Below are 24,249 nucleotides of genomic sequence, written 5' to 3' on the forward strand. Positions count from 1 at the left end.
TTGGTGAAAATGCTCAATAAAGAACACTACTAGGGTTTCAAATAATGATTCAAAACAATTCATTTAGGATTTCCAGGCATGTAATAATGCACCACTCTTAAGAAGAGACTTCTCCTGCAATACAGCAGATGGCCAAAGATAAACAAATCGACAGTTTGAGTTGTTTTTTTTTTATAAAAACAGTGCAGGAAGTGAAAGTTATGCAGTTCAGGTCTAATCTGTGCGAAACGGAGAAGCAGCCCTCTAGGTTTTTTGAGTTTGGCTGACTATCTTATGTCGAATTGAATGAGTAAAGAAAGGAGACAGGATCTTAACAAAAGTCTTGATATGTGACTTCTAAGATCATTTTCTATCCTTTAAGCAATTTTATTTAAGATGTCAGCCTTGGTTCAGTGGGGGGTAACTTCTGAGTCAGAACGTCGTATGTTGAAGCCCCACTCCAGGACCTGAGCACATAATCTCGGCTGACAGCTTAGTCACTGAGGGAGTGTTGCATTGTCGGAGGTGCAGTCTTTCAGGTGACACATTAAACCGAGGTCTCATTCGCCCCCCTCAGTTGGAATTTTAAAATCGCATGACATTATTCGAAGAGGAGCAGGGACTTCTACCAATGTCCTGGCCAACATTTATCCCTCAACCAAAGCCACTAACCAAGTTAACTGGTCATTTATCTCGCCGCTGTTTCTGGGACCTTGCTGTGTGCAAATTGGCTATCATGTTTTCCTATATTGCAACAGTGGCCACACTTCAAACAAAAAATAATTTATTGGCTATGAAGCACTTTGCAATGTTGCGGTTATGAAAGGCACTATATAAATGCAAGTTCTTTCTCTCCAAGCTGAAGGCTATGTCATAACAGCTATTGACACGCAAGCGCCACAGTTTCTTGTAAGCTTCATTTAATTGCTATGCAAGAGAACCTCCTAAATTCACACCAGAATGTCTATTGACGCCACTGTGTCAGCCAATGAGTTGCCTTATCAGCCAATTTGTTGGAGTCAAGCGGGATACACGGCAGAACTCAGCAAACAGTCTATTCTGCAACAAAAAAAGGTCTATTCACTCAGCAAATACAGTCTATTTAAAAAGAGTCTCTATGAACTACAGCAAACAGAATTCATCGCCGAAACTATAGCAATGTCTCCCAAAAAAAGCAGGGTGATTTCTCCAGCAAAATGCAACGAGTCTAGGACAGTTACATAATATAAATTGATTATTTCTCTAGCAAAATGCAGAGCATGGAAGATAGTAACATTCGTGCATAAAATAAATCCCAGTCACTCCAGGCGTGATTGACGGGGAATTACCCAATCATCTCCATTCTGGCCGGGAATAGTAGTATCACTATATGCAGCCAATTCACACGGCTACAGCGTTAAGACAATAGACTACAGCAAACAAAAGAGACTTCTCGTACAACACAGCAGATGGCAGAAGAAAAATAACAAGTTGACAGGTCTTTATAAACACCATACGGAATTATAAAAGTTTTTTTTCCAAAGTTCTGATGAAGGGTACATACCCAGACTGTTAACATTCTCTTTATACTGACTGATCTGCTTTGTATTACCAGCATTTTCTGTATATGCTAATGTTAAAAAGGTTTGTTTCAACAACAAGCACTGCAAGTTATCACAAAGATTTTCAGAACTTAGAATGGAAAGTAAGTTCATTAATAATGGTTACCTCTAAATGATTGGCTGCCTTAACTAAGAGGCCAAAGGGGTGGCTGATGATTTTTATTAACTGGAAAAAAAGAGGCAAGTCGTATAGTGCAGGACATTGGCAAGGTTGAAAAGAGTAAGAGGGTAGACAGGGTAAGATGGGAAAGAGAGATTGATAACCTGAGAAACAAAAAATTATTTTGCAAGGAGCTTGATTTCAACAGTGAAGATTTAGGGAGGGAACCATGAACCATGGTGTCACTGCAGCTTAGAAAAACAAACTAAATAAAATTTCAGAGCACTGACCACAGTAGTCTCGATAGAGATGGGGGGAAAAAGAGGAGAGAGGGGGAAAGAGAAAGTCGTGGGAAACTATGAGAATGGTATTCAAGTCTTGGATAGACTTGGACTCTAGAGTTAAGAATTGAGGAGAAAAGTATTTGCCATGAAAGAGAAAGCCAAGTTTTTATGAGGACATTTTAGGAAGAGATGAGTTACACTTTAGGTCAGATTAGATAGTGAGGCAAGAATATGGATAAAGGAGGACTAAGGATGGAGACAAAGATAAGAGGTGGTAGCCGTTGATTACACTTGCAAGAGACATAAATAAACCATCTTTGTTAGAACTGGAAGAACATATAACTTTATTGCCCCAAATGGCATGGAGCAAATTTACTGATTTAGTCAGTGCACCGCAATACCAATGGAGGTTGTACACACAAGGAGGGAGTACAATCTGTAAAACAGACAAATGTGGAGTGGAATCAGAAGAATGGATAGGGGTGGATGGTGAATGGAGCTAGATATGATAAGAGTGGGGGGGGGGGGGTGGAAGAGGGGGAAATGACAGAGTCCCGTAAAACCCCTGTATTAATGGGTTGGAGGTGGGGGGGACACTATAAGGTGCACCATCACAGATAGTGTTATGTGGGCAGGAAATTGGATACCAATAAACACAGTTTTGGTGGGAAGCTATATGATAACTAGTTTAAAACTGCATGACGCCAAACTGTGTCAAAGATTTTGCAGGTGTCAAGGCAATGATAGATGATTCAGCAAAGTAGTTGGGAGCAACGTTCCCAAAGTGCCCAAATTGGCACACGGTCATCAGTGAAACAGCCATGCCATTCTGGCAATCATGGATTAGGCCACAACTTTCAAGATGATGAGAGTTAACAGCAGCTGTGAGAAATGGAAATGTCACTCTGGTGCATTACAGTGTTCTGCTCTGATGGAGGGAGGGTGGTGTAAAGTGCATTAAGGGCACAGGAGAGGGAGCTTTACAGTGCTTACATCGCATGGTGTACTTGACCTGGGAGCGCTTGAGGCTGACACTGGAAAAAATAGAAACATATTTTATTTCCTTATGATCTCAAATGTCACCAATAAAATAAAATTTCAAAACATAAATTCTATAGAAGGAAAAAAGAAATGAGATTTAACTTTGAACTTCACTACACCAATTCATATACAACAGTCTGCCCTTCAGAGTACTTGACAAGTTTGGAACTGCCACACACCCCTTTCTCCTCCCCTTTCCTCAAAGCAGCATATAACAGTATCTCCCTGTCAAAAGCAATTTATAAATTCTTTGAGTGCTTTAGAAAGACTAATTTCGAGTCGAGTGATAGAGCAAAATCATTCACGTGCACTCTCCATAAAAAGGATTGCAGTGAGAGAAACTACAGAAAAATGATTTGCATAATCTGATTACATTGAGCTTTGCAAATTGGTTTAAGGGCAGTCCACTGCTTACACAAAAAGTTAAACAAAAATACAATGCCAAATTACTGCCACCCCAACAAAGACAATTACTTTGCATTAAGAATGGTGAATGGTGAAGGAAATATTGACTCACGTTACCATCCATTACTGCTGTGAAAAGATAGTAACATTCCCCATCACAGCAGAAGTTGGACATCATTGTATTCAGCATAATAATAGCACTCCGTAACCTCATGCAAGTTCTGTGGCATGCACACAAGCTAACCAAGCACAGAAACATTCAAGATGACAACTACAGACATGACAGTTACTAACATTTCACTGATTTTGCGAGCTAATCCTGCAATTGAATGACCGAGGAAGAGAAATTCATGACATTCACAGGCAGATTCCAGAATTTAAGCAAGAAAACTTATATTCTGATAGCAACAATATTAAATTGAACATAAACCTTTCCCTTTACTTCCTGTACAGAACTAGACATTTTAGGTTGACACAGATTGTAATAAGAATGTTCATTTTTACCGTTAAAGCCTGTTCAAGGATGGCCCGCTGCTCCTCTTCCTCAACTCTTCTTTGACAGGTCTGACATATCCAGAGTGGCATGTGCTCCAGCAGGCCATGTGTCAATGCGGGCACCGAATGTGCCAACTTCTTTAAATCCACAATCCCATTCTGTTGTGTTCCCCAGTCTTTACGTTCATGGTGGCACAACAAACAACAGTCCTTTGCCGGCTGGTGGACAGTAAGGGATGGCTGAAATTAAATGATCAAATGTAACCAGAGTTTAAAAGCTTTTTTATTGAACATTATAGGAAGTTACTTTTAAAAGAATTGCATACATTATATGCACTAAATTTGGCCAGCAGAGAAAAGCTTGCACATCACTGCAGTCAGTGTAACCACCATACAATGATTAAAAAGGGGGGAAAAAGTTAAATAACTTATATTCATCTATCTATTAAATATATAGGGCACACATTTCTTTACTTCCTGTTGTCACAATTTCTGATCGTATTTGTGCGTCAATAATCCCCATTCAATTTTGCTATGTCAACAGTCCCAATGCAGTTGCAGTCCTCCCATCAGTATGTATTTCATGGTGTGGAGATGCCGGAGTTGGACTGGGGTGGACAAATGTAAGAAGTCACACAACACCAGGTTATAGAGTCATAGAGTAATACAGCACGGATAGAGTTTTATTTGAAATCACAAGCTTTCGGAGCGCTGCTCCTTCGTCAGGTGAAGTGGAGAGATGCATGAAGACACAGCTTATATGGTCAGAGAATAATGCCAGATGATTACAGGTAATCTTTCTAACTGCCATTTATCACACCTCGGCAGAGATATAATCACAGCTATCAAAGGTGTGAATGGTGTCCAAACAGGTTAGTCAGGAAAACATTACATCAAAGAACAACGAGGTGGGGTCAAATGTTGCAGATGCTGGGGTCTGTATGAAAAACAAAAAACAGACAAAAATTTTTTTTTTTTCTTCTGGATATCACAGCAGGTCCGGCCGCATCTGTGTAGAGAGAACAAGCCAACGACGACTCGAGTCTGGGTGACCCTACGTCGGGTGGGGTTACATGTAGCGTGACATGAATCCAAGATCCCGGTTCAGGCCGTCCTCATGGGTGCGGAACTTGGCTATCAGTTTCTGCTCGATTATTTTGCGTTGTCGTGTGTCTCGCAGACCGCCTTGGAGAATGCTTACCCGAAGATCGGAGGCTGAATGTCCTTGACTGCTGAAGTGTTCCCCGACTGGGAGGGAACACTCCTGCCTGGCGATTGTTGCGCGGTGTCCGTTCATCCGTTGTCGCAGTGTCTGCATGGTCTCGCCGATGTACCATGCTCCGGGGCATCCTTTCCTGCAACGTATGAGGTAGACAACGTTGGCCGAGTCACATGAGTATGTACCATGTACCTGGTGGGTGGTGTCCTCACGTGTGATGATGGTATCTGTGTTGATGATCTGGCATGTCTTGCAGAAGTTGCCGTGGCAGGGTTGTGTGGTGTCGTGGTCGCTGTTCTCCTGAAAGCTGGGTAATTTGCTGCAAACGATGGTCTGTTTGAGGTTAGGCGGCTGTTTGAAGGCGAGTAGTGGAGGCGTGGGGATGGCCTTCGCGAGGTGTTCGTCGTCATCGATGACATGTTGAAGGCTGCGAAGAACATGGCGTAGTTTCTCCGCTCTGGGGAAGTACTGGACGACGAAGGGTACTCTGTTGATTGTGTTCCGTGTTTGTCTTCTGAGGAGGTCTATGCGATTTTTTGCTGTGGCCCGTCAGAACTGTCGATCGACGAGTCGAGCGTCATATCCCGTTCTTACGAGGGCGTCTTTCAGCGTCTGTAGGTGTCCATCGCATTCCTCCTCGTCTGAGCAGATCCTGTGTATTCGCAGGGCTTGTCCATAGGGGATGGCTTCTTTAACGTGGTTAGGGTGGTAGGACACCGCCCACCAGGTACATGGTACATACTCATGTGGCTCGGCCAACGTTGTCTACCTCATACGTTGCAGGAAAGGATGCCCCGGAGCATGGTACATCGGCGAGACCATGCAGACACTGCGACAACGGATGAACGGACACCGCGCAACAATCGCCAGGCAGGAGTGTTCCCTCCCAGTCGGGGAACACTTCAGCAGTCAAGGACATTCAGCCTCCGATCTTCGGGTAAGCATTCTCCAAGGCGGCCTTCGAGACACACGACAACGCAAAATCATCGAGCAGAAACTGATAGCCAAGTTCCGCATTCATGAGGACAGCCTCAACCGCGATCTTGGGTTCATGTCACGCTACATGTAACCCCACCCGACGTAGGGTCACCCAGACTCGAGTCGTCGTTGGCTTGTTCTCTCTACACAGATGTGGCCGGACTTGCTGTGATTTCCAGCAAAAAAAAATGTTTTTTTGTCTGTTTTTTGTTTTTCATACAGACCCCAGCATCTGCAACATTTGACCCCTTGTGACCCCACCTCGTTGTTCTTTGATGTAATGTTTTCCTGGCTAACCTGTTTGGACACCATTCACACCTTTGATGGCAGAGATATAATCACAGCGGAGGTGTGATAAAGGGCAGTTAGAAAGATTACCTGTAATCATCTGGCATTATTCTCTGACTATATAAGCTGTGTCTTCATGCATCTCTCCACTTCACCTGACGAAGGAGCAGCGCTCCGAAAGCTTGTGATTTCAAATAAAACTGTTGGACTATAACCTGGTGTTGTGTGACTTCTTACATATGTATTTCATAACTGCAATTACCAAGACTGGGCAGCATTTCAAGTGTTGTTTCACCAATACTTTTTGCCATATTGTATCACTGTCACTTACTTGGACTAGTATTCTGCAGAGCTATTTATACACTAACATCCAAGTTCCCTCAGTAATCACGAATACAACATTGCAAATGTTCAATCAACTGGCGTGCCTCAAACTTGCTCCTGTTCCAGATTATCTAATGATAATACTCTACCTTTTAAAATGTTTAGCTCCAATATGCATTACCATATATTTCTCAATACTAAATGTCATTTTCCTGCCTAATTACTTTCTCATACCTTGATATCACACACTAGCTTAAAACATTTTACTTCAATGATATTCATGAGGATATCAACAATGAATATCACGAGCTTCAGAACCAATTGCTGAGGGACTTCACCAGTGAGTTTAGAAGGTTGAGGGGTGATCTAATCAAAATGTTTAAAATGACAATAGGATTCGATAAGGCAGATGCAGAGAAACTATTTGCTCTGGTGGGGGAATCCAGAACAAGGGGGCGCAATCGTAAAATTAGAGCTAGGCCATTCAGGAGTGAAATCAGGAACCATGTTTTTAACATGAAGGGTAGTGGAAATATTGAACTCTCTCCCCTAAAAGGCTGTGGATGCTGGGTCAATTTAAATTTTCAAGACTGAGATTGATAGATTTTTGTTAGGTAAGGGTATCCAAGGATATGGATCAAAGGCAGGAAAATGTAGTTGAGTACAGATCAGGCATGATAGGATTAAATGGCAGAACAGGCTCGAGAGGCTGAATGGCCTACTCCTGTTCCTATGAATGCTGTCCTATTAGTTCTATTAGCAGAAACTATCCTAAGCTTCCCATCTAACCAGTTTGTTATACAATTTAAAGTTTCTTAATTGTTTTCACTTCAGTCGCAAGTTTCTGCTCAACAACCTCGTCAAATGCTTCCTGGTGGCAATGTGATTGCAAACTAGTCACATTGGGCCCGACTTTGCTGTCCATATATCGGTGAGGCTAATAACGCACGCCGTTATTTATGCACAAATGGCACAGCAACTTCGAGCGAGGAGCAGATGCACGAGTCTAAAAGTTGCAGTCCGAGTTGCGCCACTCTGCCATTAGCTTCGTGAAAATGGCAACTTGCTGACTGCTTAATCTTTGAAATGCATTGAATAGCAAATTGCTGTATTTGCACAGTAGATACGAACTAAACATCGCCATAGAAAGTTAAGTCTTATCCATTTCAGTCGAAGTACCCTTTTAACAACGTGATAAATATTACTTCCAGTCAACCTCTCTGGCACTGAAAATCAATTACAAGTGCGGAGTCTCATTCCTTCAGGTTTTAATTGTTGTAAAAATGTAACATTTACATTTTTTCAAAAAAGTGTTTTAATTTTCCTTTCTGTCTCTTTTTTTTCTCTCTTAATCCAATCTTTCTTCAATTCTCTTTCTGTACCTGATTTGGCATTGAATTTGACATAGACACTGACTCCATCCCTCTCCCTGGCAACTGTCTGAGGCTGAACCAGACCGTTCGCAACCTTGGTGTCATATCTGATCCCGAGATGAGCTTCCAACCACATATCCGTGCCATCACCAAAACCGCCTACTTCCACCTCCGTAACATCGCCCAACTCCAGCCCTGACTCAGCGCATCTGCTGCAGAAACTCTCATCCATTACTTTGTTACCTCTAGACTTGACTATTCCAGCGTTCTCGTGGCCAGCCTCCCATCCTCCATAAACTTGAGTTCATCCAAAACTCTGTTGCCTCCACCAGCCTTACAACCCTCTGAGATCTGTGCACTTGTTCAATTCTGGCCTCTTGCTCATCCCCTATTTTAATTGCTCTACCATTGGTGGCCATGCTTTCAGCTGCCTAGGCCCCAAGCTCTGGAATTCCCTCCCTAAACCTTTCCACCTTGCTCCTCATTTAAGACACTCCTTAAAACCGACCTCTGTGACCAGTCACCTGTCATAATATCCCATGTGGCTCGATGTCAAATTTTGTTTGATAATGCTCCTGTGAAGCACCTTGGGACGTTTTACTATGTTAAAGGTGATAAGAAATATAAGAGCATAAGAAATAGGAGCAGGAGTAGGCCATTTGGCCTTTCCAGCCTGCTCCACCAGTCACTAAAATCATGGCTGATCTTCTACCTCATCTCCACTTCCTGAACTATCCCCATATCCCTTGATTCCCTTAATATTCAAAAATCTATCGATCTCTGTCTTGAATATACTCGTGGTGTGGAGATGCCGGTGTTGGACTGGGGTGGACAAATGTAAGAAATCACACAACACCAGGTTATAGTCCAACAGCTTTATTTGAAATCACAAGCTTTCGGAGCGCTGCTCCTTCATCAGGTGAAGTGGAGAGATGCATAAAAACACAGCTTATATAGTCAGAGAATAATGTCAGATGTTTACAGGTAATCTTTCTACCTGCCATTTATCACACCTCGGCAGAGAGATAATCACAGCAATCAAAGGTGTAAATGGTGTCCAAACAGGTCAGTCAGGAAAACATTACATCTTGGACACACGAATCTCCATCAAAGACGGACACCTCAGCACTTCACTCTACCGCAAGCCCACGGACAACCTCACGATGCTCCACTTCTCCAGCTTCCACCCTAACCACGTTAAAGAAGCCATCCCCTATGGACAAGCCCTGCGAATACACAGGATCTGCTCAGACGAGCAGGAACGCGATGGACACGTACAGACGCTGAAAGACGCCCTCGTAAGAACGGGATATGACGCTCAACTCGTCGATCGACAGTTCCGACAGGCCACAGCGAAAAATCGCATAGACCTCCTCAGAAGACAAACACGGAACACAACCAACAGAGTACCCTTCGTCGTCCAGTACTTCCCCAGAGCGGAGAAACTACGCCATGTTCTTCGCAGCCTTCAACATGTCATCGATGACGACGAACATCTCGCTAAGGCCATCCCCACGCCTCCACTACTCGCCTTCAAACAGCCGCCTAACCTCAAACAGACCATCGTTCGCAGCAAATTACCCAGCTTTCAGGAGAACAGCGACCACGACACCACACAACCCTGCCACAGCAACCTCTGCAAGACATGCCAGATCATCAACACAGATACCATCATCACACGTGAGGACACCACCCACCAGGTACATGGTACATACTCATGTGACTCGGCCAACCTTGTCTACCTCATACGTTGCAGGAAAGGATGCCCCGGAGCATGGTACATCGGCGAGACCATGCAGACACTGCGACAACAGATGAACGGACACCGCGCAACAATCGCCAGGCAGGAGTGTTCCCTCCCAGTCAGGGAACACTTCAGCAGTCAAGGACATTCAGCCTCCGATCTTCGGGTAAGCATTCTCCAAGGCGGTCTGCGAGACACACGACAACGCAAAATAATCGAGCAGAAACTGATAGCCAAGTTCCGCACCCATGAGGACGGCCTGAACCGGGATCTTGGATTCATGTCACGCTACATGTAACCCCACCTGACGTAGGGTCATCCAGACTCGAGTCGTCGTTGGCTTGTTCTCTCCACACAGATGCGGCCGGACCTGCTGTGATTTCCAGCAAAAAAAATGTTTTTTGTCTGTTTTGTTTTTCATACAGACCCCAGCATCTGCAACATTTGACCCCTTGTGACCCCACCTCATTGTTCTTTGATGTAATGTTTTCCTGGCTGACCTGTTTGGACACCATTTACACCTTTGATTGCTGTGATTATCTCTCTGCCGAGGTGTGATAAATGGCAGTTAGAAAGATTACCTGTAAACATCTGACATTATTCTCTGACTATATAAGCTGTGTTTTTATGCATCTCTCCACTTCACCTGACGAAGGAGCAGCACTCCGAAAGCTTGTGATTTCAAATAAAGCTGTTGGACTATAACCTGGTGTTGTGTGATTTCTTACATTTGAATATACTCAACGACTGAGCCTCCACAGCCCTCTGGGGTAGAGAGTTCCAAAGATTCACCACCCTCTGAATGAAGAAATTTCTCCTCATCTCAGTCCTAAATGGCCGACCCCTTATCCTGAGACTGTGACCCCTGGTTCTAGACTCCCCAGCCAGGGGAAACATCCTCCCTGCATCTACCCTGTCAAGCCCTGCAAGAATGTTGTATGTTTCAATGAGATCACCTCTCATTCTTCTAAACTCCAGAGAATATAGGCCTAGTCTACGCAATCTGTCCTCATAGGACAATCCCCCCATCCCAGGAACCAGTCTGGTGAACATTTGTTGCACTCCCTCTATGGCAAGTATATCTTCCTTAGGTAAGGAGACGAAAACTATACATAATACTCCAGGTGTGGTCTCACCAGGGCCCTATATAATTGTAGTAAGACGTCTTTACTCTTATACTCAAATCCTCTTGTAATAAAGGCCAACATACCATTTGCTTTCCTAATTGCTTGCTGTACCAGCATGTTAACTTTCAGTGATTCCTGTACAAGGGCACTCAGGTCCCTCTGAAAACCAACATTTCCCAATCTCTCTCCATTTAAAAAATACTCTGCTTTTCTATTTTTCCTACCAAAGTGGATAACTTCACATTTCTCCACATTATATTCCATTTGCCATGTTCTTGCCCACTCACTTAGCTTGTCTATATTCCCTTGAAGCCTCCTTCCATCCATCTCACAACTTACATTCCCACCCAGCTTTGTATCATCAGCAAACTTGGATATATTATATTTGGTCCCCTCATCCAAATCATTGATGTAGATTGTGAATAGCTGAGGCCCAAGCACTGATCCTTGCGGTACCCCACTAGTTACAGCCTGCCAACCCGAAAATGACCCGTTTATTCCTACTCTCTGTTTTCTGTCCGTTAACAAATTCTCAATCCATGCTAGTATATTACCCCCAATCCCATGAGCCCTAATTTTGTTTAATAACCTCTTGTGTGGCACCTTATCGAATGCCTTCTGAAAATCCAAATACACCACATCCACCGGTTCCCCCTTATCTATTCTGCGAGTTACAACCTCAAAAAACTCAAACAGGTTTGTCAAACACAATTTCCCTTTCATAAATCCGTGTCGACTCTGCCCAATCCTATTATTATTTTCTAAGTGCCCTGTTACCACGTCCTTAATAATAGATTCTAGCATTTTCCCTACGACTGATGTCAAGCTAACTGGTCTGTAGTTCCCCGTTTTCTCTCTCTCTCCTTTCTTAAACAGTGGGGTTACATTTGCTACCTTCCAATCTGCAGGAACCATTCTAGAATCTGTGGAATTTTGGAAAATGACAACCAATGCATCCACTATCTCTATAGCCAACTCTTTCAAAACCCTAGGATGTAGGCCATCAGGTCCAGGGGATTTATTGGCTCTCAGTCCCATTCATTTCTCCAGTACTACTTTTTTACTAATAGTAATATCTTTCAGTTCCTCATTCTCACTAGACCATTGGTTGTCCACCATTTTCGGGAAGTTTTCTGCGTCTTCTTCTGTGAAGCCAGATACAAAGCATTTGTTTAATTTCTCTGCCATTTCTTTACTCCCCATTATAATTTCTCCTGTCTCAGTCTGTAAGGGACCCACATTTACTTTCACCAATCTTTTCCTTTTTACATACCTATAGAAGCTTTTACAGTCTGTTTTTATTTCTCTCGCTAGTTTACTCTCATATCCTATTTTCCCTTTATCAATTTCTTGGTCCTCGTTTGCTGAATTCTAAAATCTGCCCAATCCTCAAGCTTACTACTCTTTTTAACAACATTATAAGCTTCTGCCTTTGATCTAATGCTATCTTTAACTTCTGTTAGCCACGATTGGATCACTTTTCCTGTGGGGTTTTTGTACCTTAAAAGGAATGTATATTTGTTGTACACTATGGCCCTGAATTTCCAATCGGAGGCTTCCTGCGTGCGGATGCCTCCGATCGGAAAAAATCTACGCACTTACCTGCTAGCTCCGTAGGTCCCGAGACTTGCGATCCTGGGCCTCTGCTCTACGAAATGCGCAGAAGTCCAGGTATCACGTGGGCCATGGGGAACCAATGAAAGAAGGCAATCCCCCTTCACACTTTTGACAGGTCTCTACGCACAGATCTGGCAAAAGTATGAATGGGGGTCACTTAAAAAGTTAAATATTATTTTTTTTTTAAATTACGTATTTAAAATTAGTTAAAATTGCATTAAATTAAATATTTTAAACAAAAATTTAATTTTTTGAAAAAAATAACGTTTTTTTACAGGGCTAAAAATAAACTTTAAAAAAAAAATTTTTTTTTTAAGTTTATTTTTAAAATTATAAACAAGTGAAAAAAAATATTTTTTTAAACTCTTATGCTGGTAAAAGCAGGCCTTACGCCTTCTTTTACCAGGCATAAGATTTTTAAAGGTTTTCAGCAGACAAGTTGTGCAGAAAGCGCAACTCACCACCCGCAGAGGCACTTTTCCCAGGCAGGCAGATGATCTGTCAAGAGGATTCTTGACAGGTCGCAAGTGCTGGGTTTTAGCGCAAACCGACACTTGAGGCCCCTACGGGTGCGTACACACCTCGTACGCGCCCGTGGGGATCAGAAAATCCGGCCCTATGTTCTTTAAATGCTAGCCATTGCTCGTCCACTGTCATACCTTTTAATGTAGTTTCCCAATCTACCATAGCCAACTCTCCCCTCATACCTACGTAGTTTGCTTTGTTTAGATTTAAGACCTAGTTTCAGATTTAACAAAGTCACTTTCAAACTTAATACAAAATTCTATCATATTATGGTCACTCTTCCCTAAAGTCCCCTTTACTACAAGGTTATTAATTAACCCTTTCTCGTTGCACAATACTAGATCTAAAATAGCCTGTTTCCTAGTTGGTTCCTCTATATACTGATCACATACTGTGGCAACAAGAACAGGTCAGAGGCTAGGTATTCTGCGGCGAGTGTCTCACCTCCTGACTCCTCAAAGCCTTTCCACCATCTACAAGGCACAAGTAAGGAGTGTGATGGAATACTCTCCACTTGCCTGGATAGGTGCAGCTCCAACAACACTCAAGAAGCTCGACACCATCCAGGACAAAGCAGCCCGCTTGATTGGCACCCCATCCACCACCTTAAACATTCACTCCCTCCACTGCAGCAACTCACCAAGGCTTCTTCGGCAGCACCTCCCAAACCCACGACCTCTTCCACCTAGAAGAACAAGGGCAGCAGGTGCATGGGAACACCACCACCTCCAAGTCACACACCATCCTGATTTAGAAGTATATCACCGATCCTTCATCGTCGCTGGGTCAAAATCCTGGAACTCCCGACCTAACAGCACTGTGGGAGTATCTTCATCACACGAACTGCAGCGGTTCAAAAAAGTGGCTCACCATCACCTTCTCAAGGGCAATTAGGGATGAGCAATAAATGCTGGCCTTGCCCACGACACCCACATCCCAAAAATGAATTTTAAAAAACTATCTTGCATACATTCCATTAATTCGTCCTCCACACTATTACTGCAAATTTGGTTTGCCCAGTCTATATGTAGATTAAAGTCCCCCATGATTACTGCATTGACTGGTTAATGAGACACACAGTTGCTTGCCCTGTTCACTCAGGTCCCAGATGCCCGGTTCCCCTTGCTGTGACATTATCAGCTAGCACTTTCAGCAACTTGCCACACAAAAAATTAAAAAAATTAAATGTGTGAGGGCAAGTCTAACATCGTTAGATGCCCTGCCACAGCAAATTAAGACACAGAACTTCCATCCACTGACTCACCTCTTAAAAAAACACCATTAAACGCATTGGGCATGATTCACCTTTCACAAAACTGTGTGGGATTAACTGCCCTTACTCTTTGTAAATTATACTGAATTGCTTCTTTCATAACAGCCCACTATGTATTTTTTTCTATTATGTACATGTCGACCCAATAACTGGGATGATGCTTCTAATTTTTTTTCTCCCAAGTTTGGGGGGGGTGGGGGGGGGGGGGGGGGGAGAGAGAGAGACAAAATTGATTCTGTTTGAGATACTGCTGTTAATGAGTTTACCTAAACATATCGCCACTCTTTTTAAAGCTTTGTGCCTGGGCGATTGTGCACTGATCAGATGGAGTGAATATACCCAACAGTTTGAGAGAGGAAAAGATGGACCACAGGACTATTAGCAATAACCTATTGTTTGGTTATGTCCCTTTAACCTCCAGTGAAATGATCATGTTCAATGATATAATGTATGAACAAATAAGTGGGCAGCTGTGGCCTATCACCAAGCACTTGGCCAAATGGTGAAAAACTTGATTTCGCTGCTAGCTCGGAGCATCTTAGATCCCTGAGGAACTCTGCGATTGCTCGAAGGGAATAAAGAGTCAAATTGGAAGTGCGTGGTAGGTTTCCACCCACAAGGGGGACGAAGATTTAAAAAGTGTCGCAATATCTAGCTATGAATACAAGTTGTAGGATACCAGTGCTCCTGAAAATGTTTTACCTGGACAGCAAACAAAACGGCCCTGAAATTCGGGTCTCCACGGGTGAGTACGCACAGGCTACTCACCTGTAGGCCCAATGGAAGTGCCGGTTTCATGCATGCACTGCGCATGCACGGGAAACCGGAACTTCCGTTCCCTTGAAAGAAGGGGTTCAGAGGTGGAACGCGTGCACCGGAGAGGCAGCGCGTGCGCATTGAACTTATGTTTTTTTCCAGGTTTTTCCGAGAGGGTAAGTCTCCAGGAGTTACACATATAAAAAGCAGGTGCAAGGCCTGCTTTTAACAAGGTAAGTGGTGAATTAATTAAAATTAAAACATTTTTTCCACAGGTTTATTATTTTTAAATACTTTAAAGAAAGGTAAGTTTATTTTAGCCCCGTTAGAAAATGTAATTAATTTTTTCAAAAACTTAAATTATTGTTTAAAATAGTTATTTTATATAATTTAGTTATTTTTAAAATGTGATTTAAAAAAAAAAATATTTGAAGTTTTAGTGATGTTTTGGGGCTTATAGTATTTATGGTTTTGACAGCTCTTCCTGTCAATTTTATGAATGGGCATTCCCTGCTACCATTGGCTCTCCATGGCCCACGTGATCCCAGGGGACGCATCAAACTAACTGCGCCCCTGGGATACGCAAGCACTGCTCGCCGGCAGTTGGAGCAGGCCCAGGATCAGAATCCCACGCAGGCCCACAGCTCAACGGCTGGTGGGCTAGGTAAGTGCAGGTCGGAGGCCTGCACCTGCGGGAAGACTCCGACCCAAATTTCTGGGCCTATAAGTTAACAGGTTAAAGAATATATCTCCCCTAACTTTGTCACAACTTAAAAAACACACCCATATCCCACATGAGCTAGCCTTATGGATTGAGCAAGATTTTTAAGTTACACAACAAATTGTAGGCACATCTGTGCTGTCTCCCCATACCAAAAAAGAACTGGGATCAGGCAGCCTAAATTCATTTCACTCTAAAATCTCAGAGCCAGCAGAGAGAGTTCTTTAAGGATGTAACAAGCAGGGTGGATAAGGGTGAGCCAGTGGATGTGGTGTATTTGGATTTCCAGAAGGCATTCGTTAAGGTGCCACATAAAAGGTTACTGCATAAGATAAGAGCTCACGGAGTTGGGGGTAAAAAATTAGCATGGATGGATAGAGAATTGGCTAACTAACAGAAAGCAGAGAGTCGGGATAAATGGGTCATTTTCAGGTTGGCAAACGGTAACTAGTGGGGTGCCGCAGGGATCAGTGCTGGGGCCTCAACTATTTACAATCTATATTAATGACTTGGATGAAGGAACCGAGTGTAATGTAGCCAAGTTTGTGGATGATACAAAGATGGGTGGGAAAGCAAGTTGTGCAGAGGTCTCAAAGAATCTGCAAAGGGATATGGACAGGCTAAGTGAGGGGGCAAACATTTGGCAGATGGAGTATAATGTGACAAAGTGCGAGGCTATCCACTTTTGCAGGAAAAATAAAAAAGCAAATTATTATTTAAGTGGAGAGAGATTACAAAATGTTACAGTTCAGAGGGACCTGGGGGTCCTTGTGCATGAAACACAAAAAGTTAGCATGCAGGTACAGCAAGTAATCAAAAAGGCAAATGGAATGTTGGCCTTTATTGCAAGGGGGTTGGAGTATAAAAGCAGGGAAGTCCTGCTGCAACTGTACTGGATATTGGCGAGACCACACCTTGAGTACTGCGTACAGTTTTGGTCTCCTTATTTAAGGAAGGATATACTTGCATTGGAGGCAGTTCAGAGATGATTCACTCAGTTGACTTCTGAGATGAGGAGGTTGACTTATGAAGAAAGGTTGAGCAGGCTGGGCCTATACTCACTGGAATTTAGAAGAATGAGAGGTGATCTTATTGAAACATATAAGATGCTGAGGGGGCTCGACAAGGTAGATGCAGAGAGGATGTTTCCCCTCGTGGGGAAATCTAGAACTCGGGGGCATAGTTTCAGAATAAAAGGTCGCCCTTTTAGAACTGAGATGAGGAGGAATTTCTTCTCTCAGAGGGTCGTAAATCTGTGGAATTCTCTGCTCCAGACAGCCATGGAGCCTGGGTCATTAAATACATTTAAAGTGGAGTCAGATTTTTGCAAGATAAGGGAGTGAAGGGTTATGGGGAGCGGGCAGGGAAGTATCTTTGAGCCCAAGATCAGCCATGATCTTATTGAATGGCGGAGCAGGTTCGAGGGGCCAAGTGGCCTATTCCTGCTCCTATTTCTTATGTTCTTATGAAACCATGACACCAATTTGGGAGGTATAGATAATACTGCGGAAGACTGACAAAATAGAAGATGACGTTAACAAACTTGCAGAATGGGTGAGTCAATGGCAATTGAATTTCAATACAGATAAGTGTGAGGTGGTACATTTTGGTAGGAGGAATAAGGCGGCCACATACTCCTTGGAAAATAAGAGTATAAATGGGGTAGAGGAGGAAAAGGATCTTGTGGTACACATTAAAAATCATTATAAGTAACAATGCAAGTTAAGAAGGCCATAAAAATGCAAACAAAGCACTAGGGTTCATTTCTAGAGGAATTGAATTGAAAAGCAGGGAAGTTATGTTAAACTTGTATAGAACCTTGTTTAGACCACACTTGGGAGTATTGTGCACAGTTCTGGTCTCCATATACAAAAACGATATATAGGCACTGGAGAAGGTGCCAGAACGGAGAGGTTATAACTATCAGGAAAGACTGAACAGGCTAGAAAAGAGAAGGCTGAGGGGTGACCTAATAGAAGTCTTCAAAATTATGAAGAGGTTTGATAGGGTAGACATAAAAAAATGGTTCCACTTGTGTTTCCACATCGTCCGCATGCCCGACATGAGACTCCCAAAACAAGCGCTCTACTCGGAGCTCCAACATGGCAAGAGAGCCCCAGGTGGGCAGAGGAAACGCTTCAAGGACACCCTCAAAGCCTCCTTGAAAAAGTGCAACATCCCCACCAACACCTGGGAATCCCTGGCCCAAGACCGCACAAAGTGGAGGAGAAGCATCCGGGAAGGCGCCAAACACCTAGAGTCTCTTCGCCAGGAGCAAGCACAAGCTGTGCAAGGAGCGCACGTCAACCGAAGCACCACACCCACCGCTCCTTCAACCACCGTCTGCCCCACCTATGACAGAGACTGTAGGTCCCGCATTGGAATCATCAGTCACCCGAGAACTCATTTTTAATGTGGAAGCAAGTCATCCTCGGTTCCGAGGGACTGCCTAAGAAGAGAAGAGAAGTTTCCACTTGTGGGCGAGTCCAAAACTAGGTGATCAATAAAAGATAGTCACTAATAAATCTAATGAAGAATTCAGAAGAAACAGCTTTACCCAGAGAGTGGTCAGAATGTGGAACTTGCTACCACATGGAGTAATTGAGGCAAATAGCATAGATGCCTTTAAGGAGAACAACAACAACTTGTATTTATACAGCACCTTTAAAGTAGTAAACCGTCCCAAGGCGCTTCACAGGAGTGTTATAAGACAAAGATATTACACCGAGCCACATAAGGAGAAATGAGGGCAGATGATCAAAAGCTTGGTCAAAGAGATAGGTTTTAAGGAGCGTCTTAAAGGAGGAAAGAGAGGTAGCGAGGTTTAGGCAGGGAATTCCAGAGCTTAGGGGCTAGGCAACAGAAGGCACAGCCACCAAAGGTTGAGCGATTATAATCAGGGATGCTCAAGAGGGCAGAATTAGAGGAGCACAGATATCTCAGGGGGATTGTGGGGCTGGAAGAGATTACAGAGATAGGGAGGGGAGAGGCCACGGGCGGATTTTAAAACAAGGACGAGAATTTTGAAATCGCGGCGTTGCTTAACCGGGAGCCAATGTAGGTCAGCAAGCAGAGGGATGATGGGTGAACGGGACTTGGTGTGAGTTAGGACATGGGCAGCCAAGTTTTGGACGGCCTTAAGTTTACATCGGGTAGAAAGTGGGAGGCCAACCAGGAGTGCGTTGGAATAGTACATGAGGGAGGAAGAAATAGAAAGATATGCAGAAAGGTGAAGTAGGTTGGGAGTAAGCTTTTGTGGAGCATAAACAACAGCACAGAACAGTTGGGCTGAATGGCCTGTTTCTGTGCTGTAAATTCTATATAATTCTATGAAACCTTCATGAATCTGCTATGAACTCTCACCAAGAATTTGGTTTCCACAGTGCCTACTAGAATTTGTTTTCCTGGGTCTCTTTCTTACCTCCATTATAGTTTTAATAATGAAAAATATACAATATAAAATTAATCTTCCTTCCCCCCCGTTACTTTTATACTTACTCCATTATAGTTGCTCCAAGCCTCTATTTAAACAGTTTACCTTTAAGAGTTAACATTGGGCCAGATCTTCCGACCCCCACCAGGTGCGTACAAGGTGTGCGCTGAAACCCAGCACTGCGATCTCGACAGATCATCTGCATGCCCGGGAGAAGGGCCTCCGTAGGCAGAGAGTTCTGCTTTCTGCACAACTTCCACCCGCTGAAAATCTTTAAAAGTCTTACGCCTGGTAAAAGCCTAAGGCCTGCTTTTACCAGCATAAGAATTTTTTTTTAAATTTAAAATACATTTTTTTCGCTCATTTATAATTTAAAAATACTTTTTAAATTTTAAAAGCTAAATTTATTTTTAGCCCCGTAAAAAACAAGTTTTTTTCAAAAAGTAAATTTTTGTTTAAAATATTTAATTTAATGTAATTTTAACTAATTTTAAATACGTGATTTTTTAAAAAATTATTTAATGGTTAACTTTTTTAAGTGATCCCCATTCATACTTTTGCCAGACCTGTCAAAAGTGCGATGGGGGATTCCCCTCGATTGGTTCCCCATGGTCCACGTGATCCCAGGGGCACTTGTGAACAGCATTAGCCCCTGGGATACCTGGGCCTCTGCGCATTTTGTAGAGCAGAGGCCCAGGATCGCAAGTCTCGGAACCTACGGAGCCAGCAGGTAAGTGCGTAGATTTTTTCCGATTGGAGGCATCCGCACACAGGAAGCCTCCGATCGGAAATTCAGGGCCATTTTATCTATATAGCTCTATGTGGTATACATTTAATTTGCACCATCCCTAGTGTCTTCACTGTATTCTTTCCAATTTATTCTGCCTTAAAAGTAGTATTATGAATACTGAGTACCCAAGTCCAGATATGCCGCAGTTACTTTTCATGCAACTTACATTTCAAAATAATCCAATAAAGCTCATTTTATCTTCCATTTTCTCAGGTGGGTGAAAGCATTTCCCAGTGTAGCCAAAAAAGGCCTTCAATTCAGTCTCAATTAGGGTAGCGGTTGAGTGCTAACATTCACCTCACCTGGGCTTTTCAAAGAGTTGGAATAAACGGGTCTTTTTCCGAGTGGCAGGCAGTGACTAGTGGGGTACCGCAGGAATCGGTCCATGGACCCCAGCTATTCACATTGGCCCAGTAATTCCTCTCCCAACGCGCGAGTACGGACGGGGTACTCACGCGTGTGCCCGGAGGAATTGCCGGTTTTCAGCATGCACAGCGCATGCGGGGAAAACCGGCATTTCCTCTCCTCTGACCCAAGGGGTTAAGAGGCTGAACGCGTGCGCGCAGGAGTCTGCGCGTGCGACTTGGATTTCCTTTATTTTTTTTATTTTTTTTTAATAAAGAGAGTTGCGCATGTGTAAAGGCCTCCGGTTTTTACGCATTGAAAAACCACACGTAAGTACTTAGTTTTACAGGTAAGTGGTCTATTAATACAATTTATAAAAAAAATTTCCACAGGTTTATTATTTTTAAAGAATTTACAGTAAGGTAAGTTTAGTTTTAGCCCTGATTTTTTATATAATAATTTTTTCAAATTTTAAAATTATTGTTTAAAATAGTTTTTTTTAAACAGTTATTTATGGTTCATTTAAGTAGTGCAATGTTTTTTTAAATTTTCTTTCAAGTTTAAGTAGTGTTTTGGGGCCAGGAGTTTTCATGAGTTTGACAGCTCTTACTGTCAAACTCATGAATGAACTTTTGCAACCTCCCATTGGTTGCCCTGCGTTCACGTGATCCCAGCCGGCTCACTGCACTAAGTATACCGCTGGGTCACACATGCACAGCGCGGCAGGACCTCAAGCGGGCCAGTGAGAGGAAATGCAATGTGGGCCACGATTCAAATGTCAGCGCGCCGGGTAAGTGCACATCGGGGGCTTGCACGCGCGGCAAGCTCCCGATCCTAATTTCAGGGCCAATATATATTAATGATCTAGACAAGGGAACTAGATGTAATATCTCCAAATTTGCAGACGACACAAAGCTGGGTGGGTGTGTGTGCTGTGAGGAGGATGCCGAGAAACTCCAGGATGATTTGGACAGGTTGGGTGATTGGGCAGAAGCATGGCAGATGCAATATAACGTGGATAAATGTGAGGTTATCCACTTTGGTGGCAAAAACAGGAAAGCAGATTATTATCTGAATGGCAATAGATTGGGAGAAGGGGAAGTGCAACGAGACCTGGGCGTCCTTGTGCACCAGTCGCTGAAGGTAAGCATGCAGGTGCAGCAGGCGGTTAAGAAGGCAAATGGTATGTTGGCCTTCGTAGCGAGAGGGTTCGAGTACAGGAACAAGGATGTCTTGCTGCAGTTGTACAGGGTCTTGGTGAGACCACATCTTGAGTATTGTGTGCAATTTTGGTCGCCTTATCTGAGGAAGGATGTTCTTGCCATGGAAGGAGTTCAGCGAAGATTCACCAGGCTGATACCTGGGATGGCAGGAATGACGTATGAGGAGAGATTGGGTCGATTGGGCTTGTACTCGCTGGAGTTTAGAAGAATGAGAGGGGATCTCATTGAAACTTATAAAATTCTAACAGGACTAGACAGACTAGATGCAGGAAGGATGTTCCCGATGGTCAGGGAGTCCAGAACCAGGGGTCACAGTCTAAGGATAAGGGGTAGGCCATTTAGGACAGAAATGAGGAGGAATTTCTTCACCCAGAGAGTGGTGAGCCTGTGGAATTCTCTACCACAGAAGGCAGTAGAGGCCAATTCATTAAATATATTCAAGAAGGAGTTGGATATATTTCTTAAGGCTAAAGGGATCAAGGGGTACTGAATTTGGATGATCAGCCATGATCGCATTGAATGGCGGAGCAGGCTCGAGGGGCCGAATGGCCTACTCCTGCTCCTAGGTTTCTATGCTTGGTTTTGGTGGGTGGAGGGGCAAGAAAAATACAATATGAAATTATCTCAATTGCTAGCTAGTAACACTCCTGGAAAATGCACCTGCATGAGCACCAGGTGATTTGGACTCCACTGTGATGCCTACATGATTAAATAGTGTACCCACACTCTCTAGGTTTTTTTACACAAAGTGTGGCCACTTAGTTGAGGTACCAGAGGACTACTGGTACCTGCAGAATCATAACCTAGCAAGAGTTAGCACCTTCAGGTGACGCAAGAAAAAAATGGGGTGGGGGGGGTGTTTTGGAGACAGAAGAGAAGGGAAAAGGAAAATACCACAGATCGCAATGTGAGGCACTTACACAACTCATGTACCCAACTGTGAACACAGTTGTTACTTTGCATGCACCATTAAACTCCACCCACTACATTAACATAATACAAGAAACTTTGTGATATCCGGCACCAAGCTGTTGCCGTCCCATCAAAACTGCCGGACAAACCAGCGCTAATGTTAAAACATACAGAGCTTTTTGAGCTCCGTATCTAGCAACAAACCCTGCAGCTTCTAGACAGCCGGCCGTAGCTTGCAAGCGTCTCTGTAGCTAAGCAACAGCCTTAGCTAGACCTTGCAGAGCCTGACTGGTGAAAAAAAAGCAACGAAAAGAAAAAAAACTTACTGAACCGACTCCTGAATTTTGCCGGTGGCTCGAGCATTCCAGACAGTTAACCTCCGGATAAACCAAAGTTTCCTGTATACTGGGGCCTGCATGGCATCCTGTATGTATGCAGTGTAAGCCAGCTAGTCATTCATAACTTGTTGATAAAATTCTGATCTGGCTAAAACATTTTACTAGCTAATGACTAGTTAATCAAAATGACTATGGCAATGGACTTGCAAACAATCCTTTGAGCCAACATATAGAAAAAACGTCTTGCATTAGTTTTTGGTCTAGGCACTCTTATTTAAAAAAAAAAACTTTCCGTGTGTGTGGGAGAAGTATGAAACATGCTTACATTCACGAGCCACTGCTGGTGTACTGAGCTCAGTTTAACACAGTAGACTTATCCCACAGTATTGTTAAGTGTATTGGTTGTTCAGTCTGTTAGACCTATAGTACCTCTGAACCCAATTAGCAACAAGATGACTTGTTTATTTAATTCTATAAATATAATTCAGTTCACAAGTTTAAACCTATGGGAATATTTTATTATACTATGTGCATACACATTTGCAAAATTGTATTTTGCTTATTTCCCCACACAGAATACATACCTTGAACCATGTGAGCTACATAGAATTACTGTAATTTCCTTAAAAATAAAAATAAAACTTTCAACTTTGCCATACCATAACCTGGTGATGAGTGCTGACTGGCGCCATGATTTCCTCCAGGTATGCTGCACTGACTGTGCTTTACAACTGAGATACTGAGATGCAGAAAAGGGGGGGGTGGGGCGCAAAGGTAAAGAACACTTCTGTGAACACCATTGTAAAGAGGTGGTTTCCATAACAAAGTACCAGAGGATCCTTGAATAAGGAAGTATAGAAACAAAGATAGGAGCAGGAGTAGGCCATTTAGCCCCTCTAGCCCACACCGCCATTTATTGAGATCATGGCTGATCATCCAAATTCAGTACCCTGTCCCCGCTTTCTCCCCATGTCCCTTGATCCCTTTAGCCTCAAAAAATATATCCAACTCCTTCTTGAATATATTTAATGAATTGGCCTCAACTGCCCTGTGTGGCAGAGAATTCCACAGGTTCACCACTCTCTGGGTGAAGAAATTCCTCATCTCAGTCCTAAATGGCTTACCCCTTATCCTTAGGCTGCGACCCAGGTTCTGGACTCCACCATCATCAGGAACATCCTTCCTGCATCTAGTCTATCTAGTCCTGTTAGAATTTTATAAGTTTCAATGAGATCCCCTCTCATTCTTCTAAACTCTAGCGAATATAAGCCTAATCGACCCAATCTCTCTTCATAGGTCATTCCTGCCATCCCAGATATCAGTCTGGTGAATCTTCGCTGCATCTCTCCATGGCAAGA

At 43.2% G+C, this 24,249-nt stretch overlaps 1 protein-coding gene across 2 annotated transcripts in view; it reads right to left on the reverse strand.

The window, feature by feature from the left end:
* fam193b (family with sequence similarity 193 member B) overlaps positions 1-24,249 on the reverse strand; it is a 108,156-nt gene that overhangs the window by 70,514 nt on the left and 13,393 nt on the right. For both annotated transcript variants that reach the window (XM_085995430.1, XM_085995431.1), the window contains exon 2: positions 3,915-4,145. In XM_085995430.1, coding sequence (XP_085851556.1) covers positions 3,915-4,145 — 231 coding nt within the window. The remainder of the gene's footprint in view (positions 1-3,914; positions 4,146-24,249) is intronic.

The sequence above is a fragment of the Somniosus microcephalus genome, chromosome 8 (genome assembly GCF_052327205.1).
Source record: "Somniosus microcephalus isolate GS21.2 chromosome 8, FLI_Smic_1.0, whole genome shotgun sequence".
NCBI classification, from domain to species: Eukaryota; Metazoa; Chordata; class Chondrichthyes; order Squaliformes; family Somniosidae; genus Somniosus; species Somniosus microcephalus.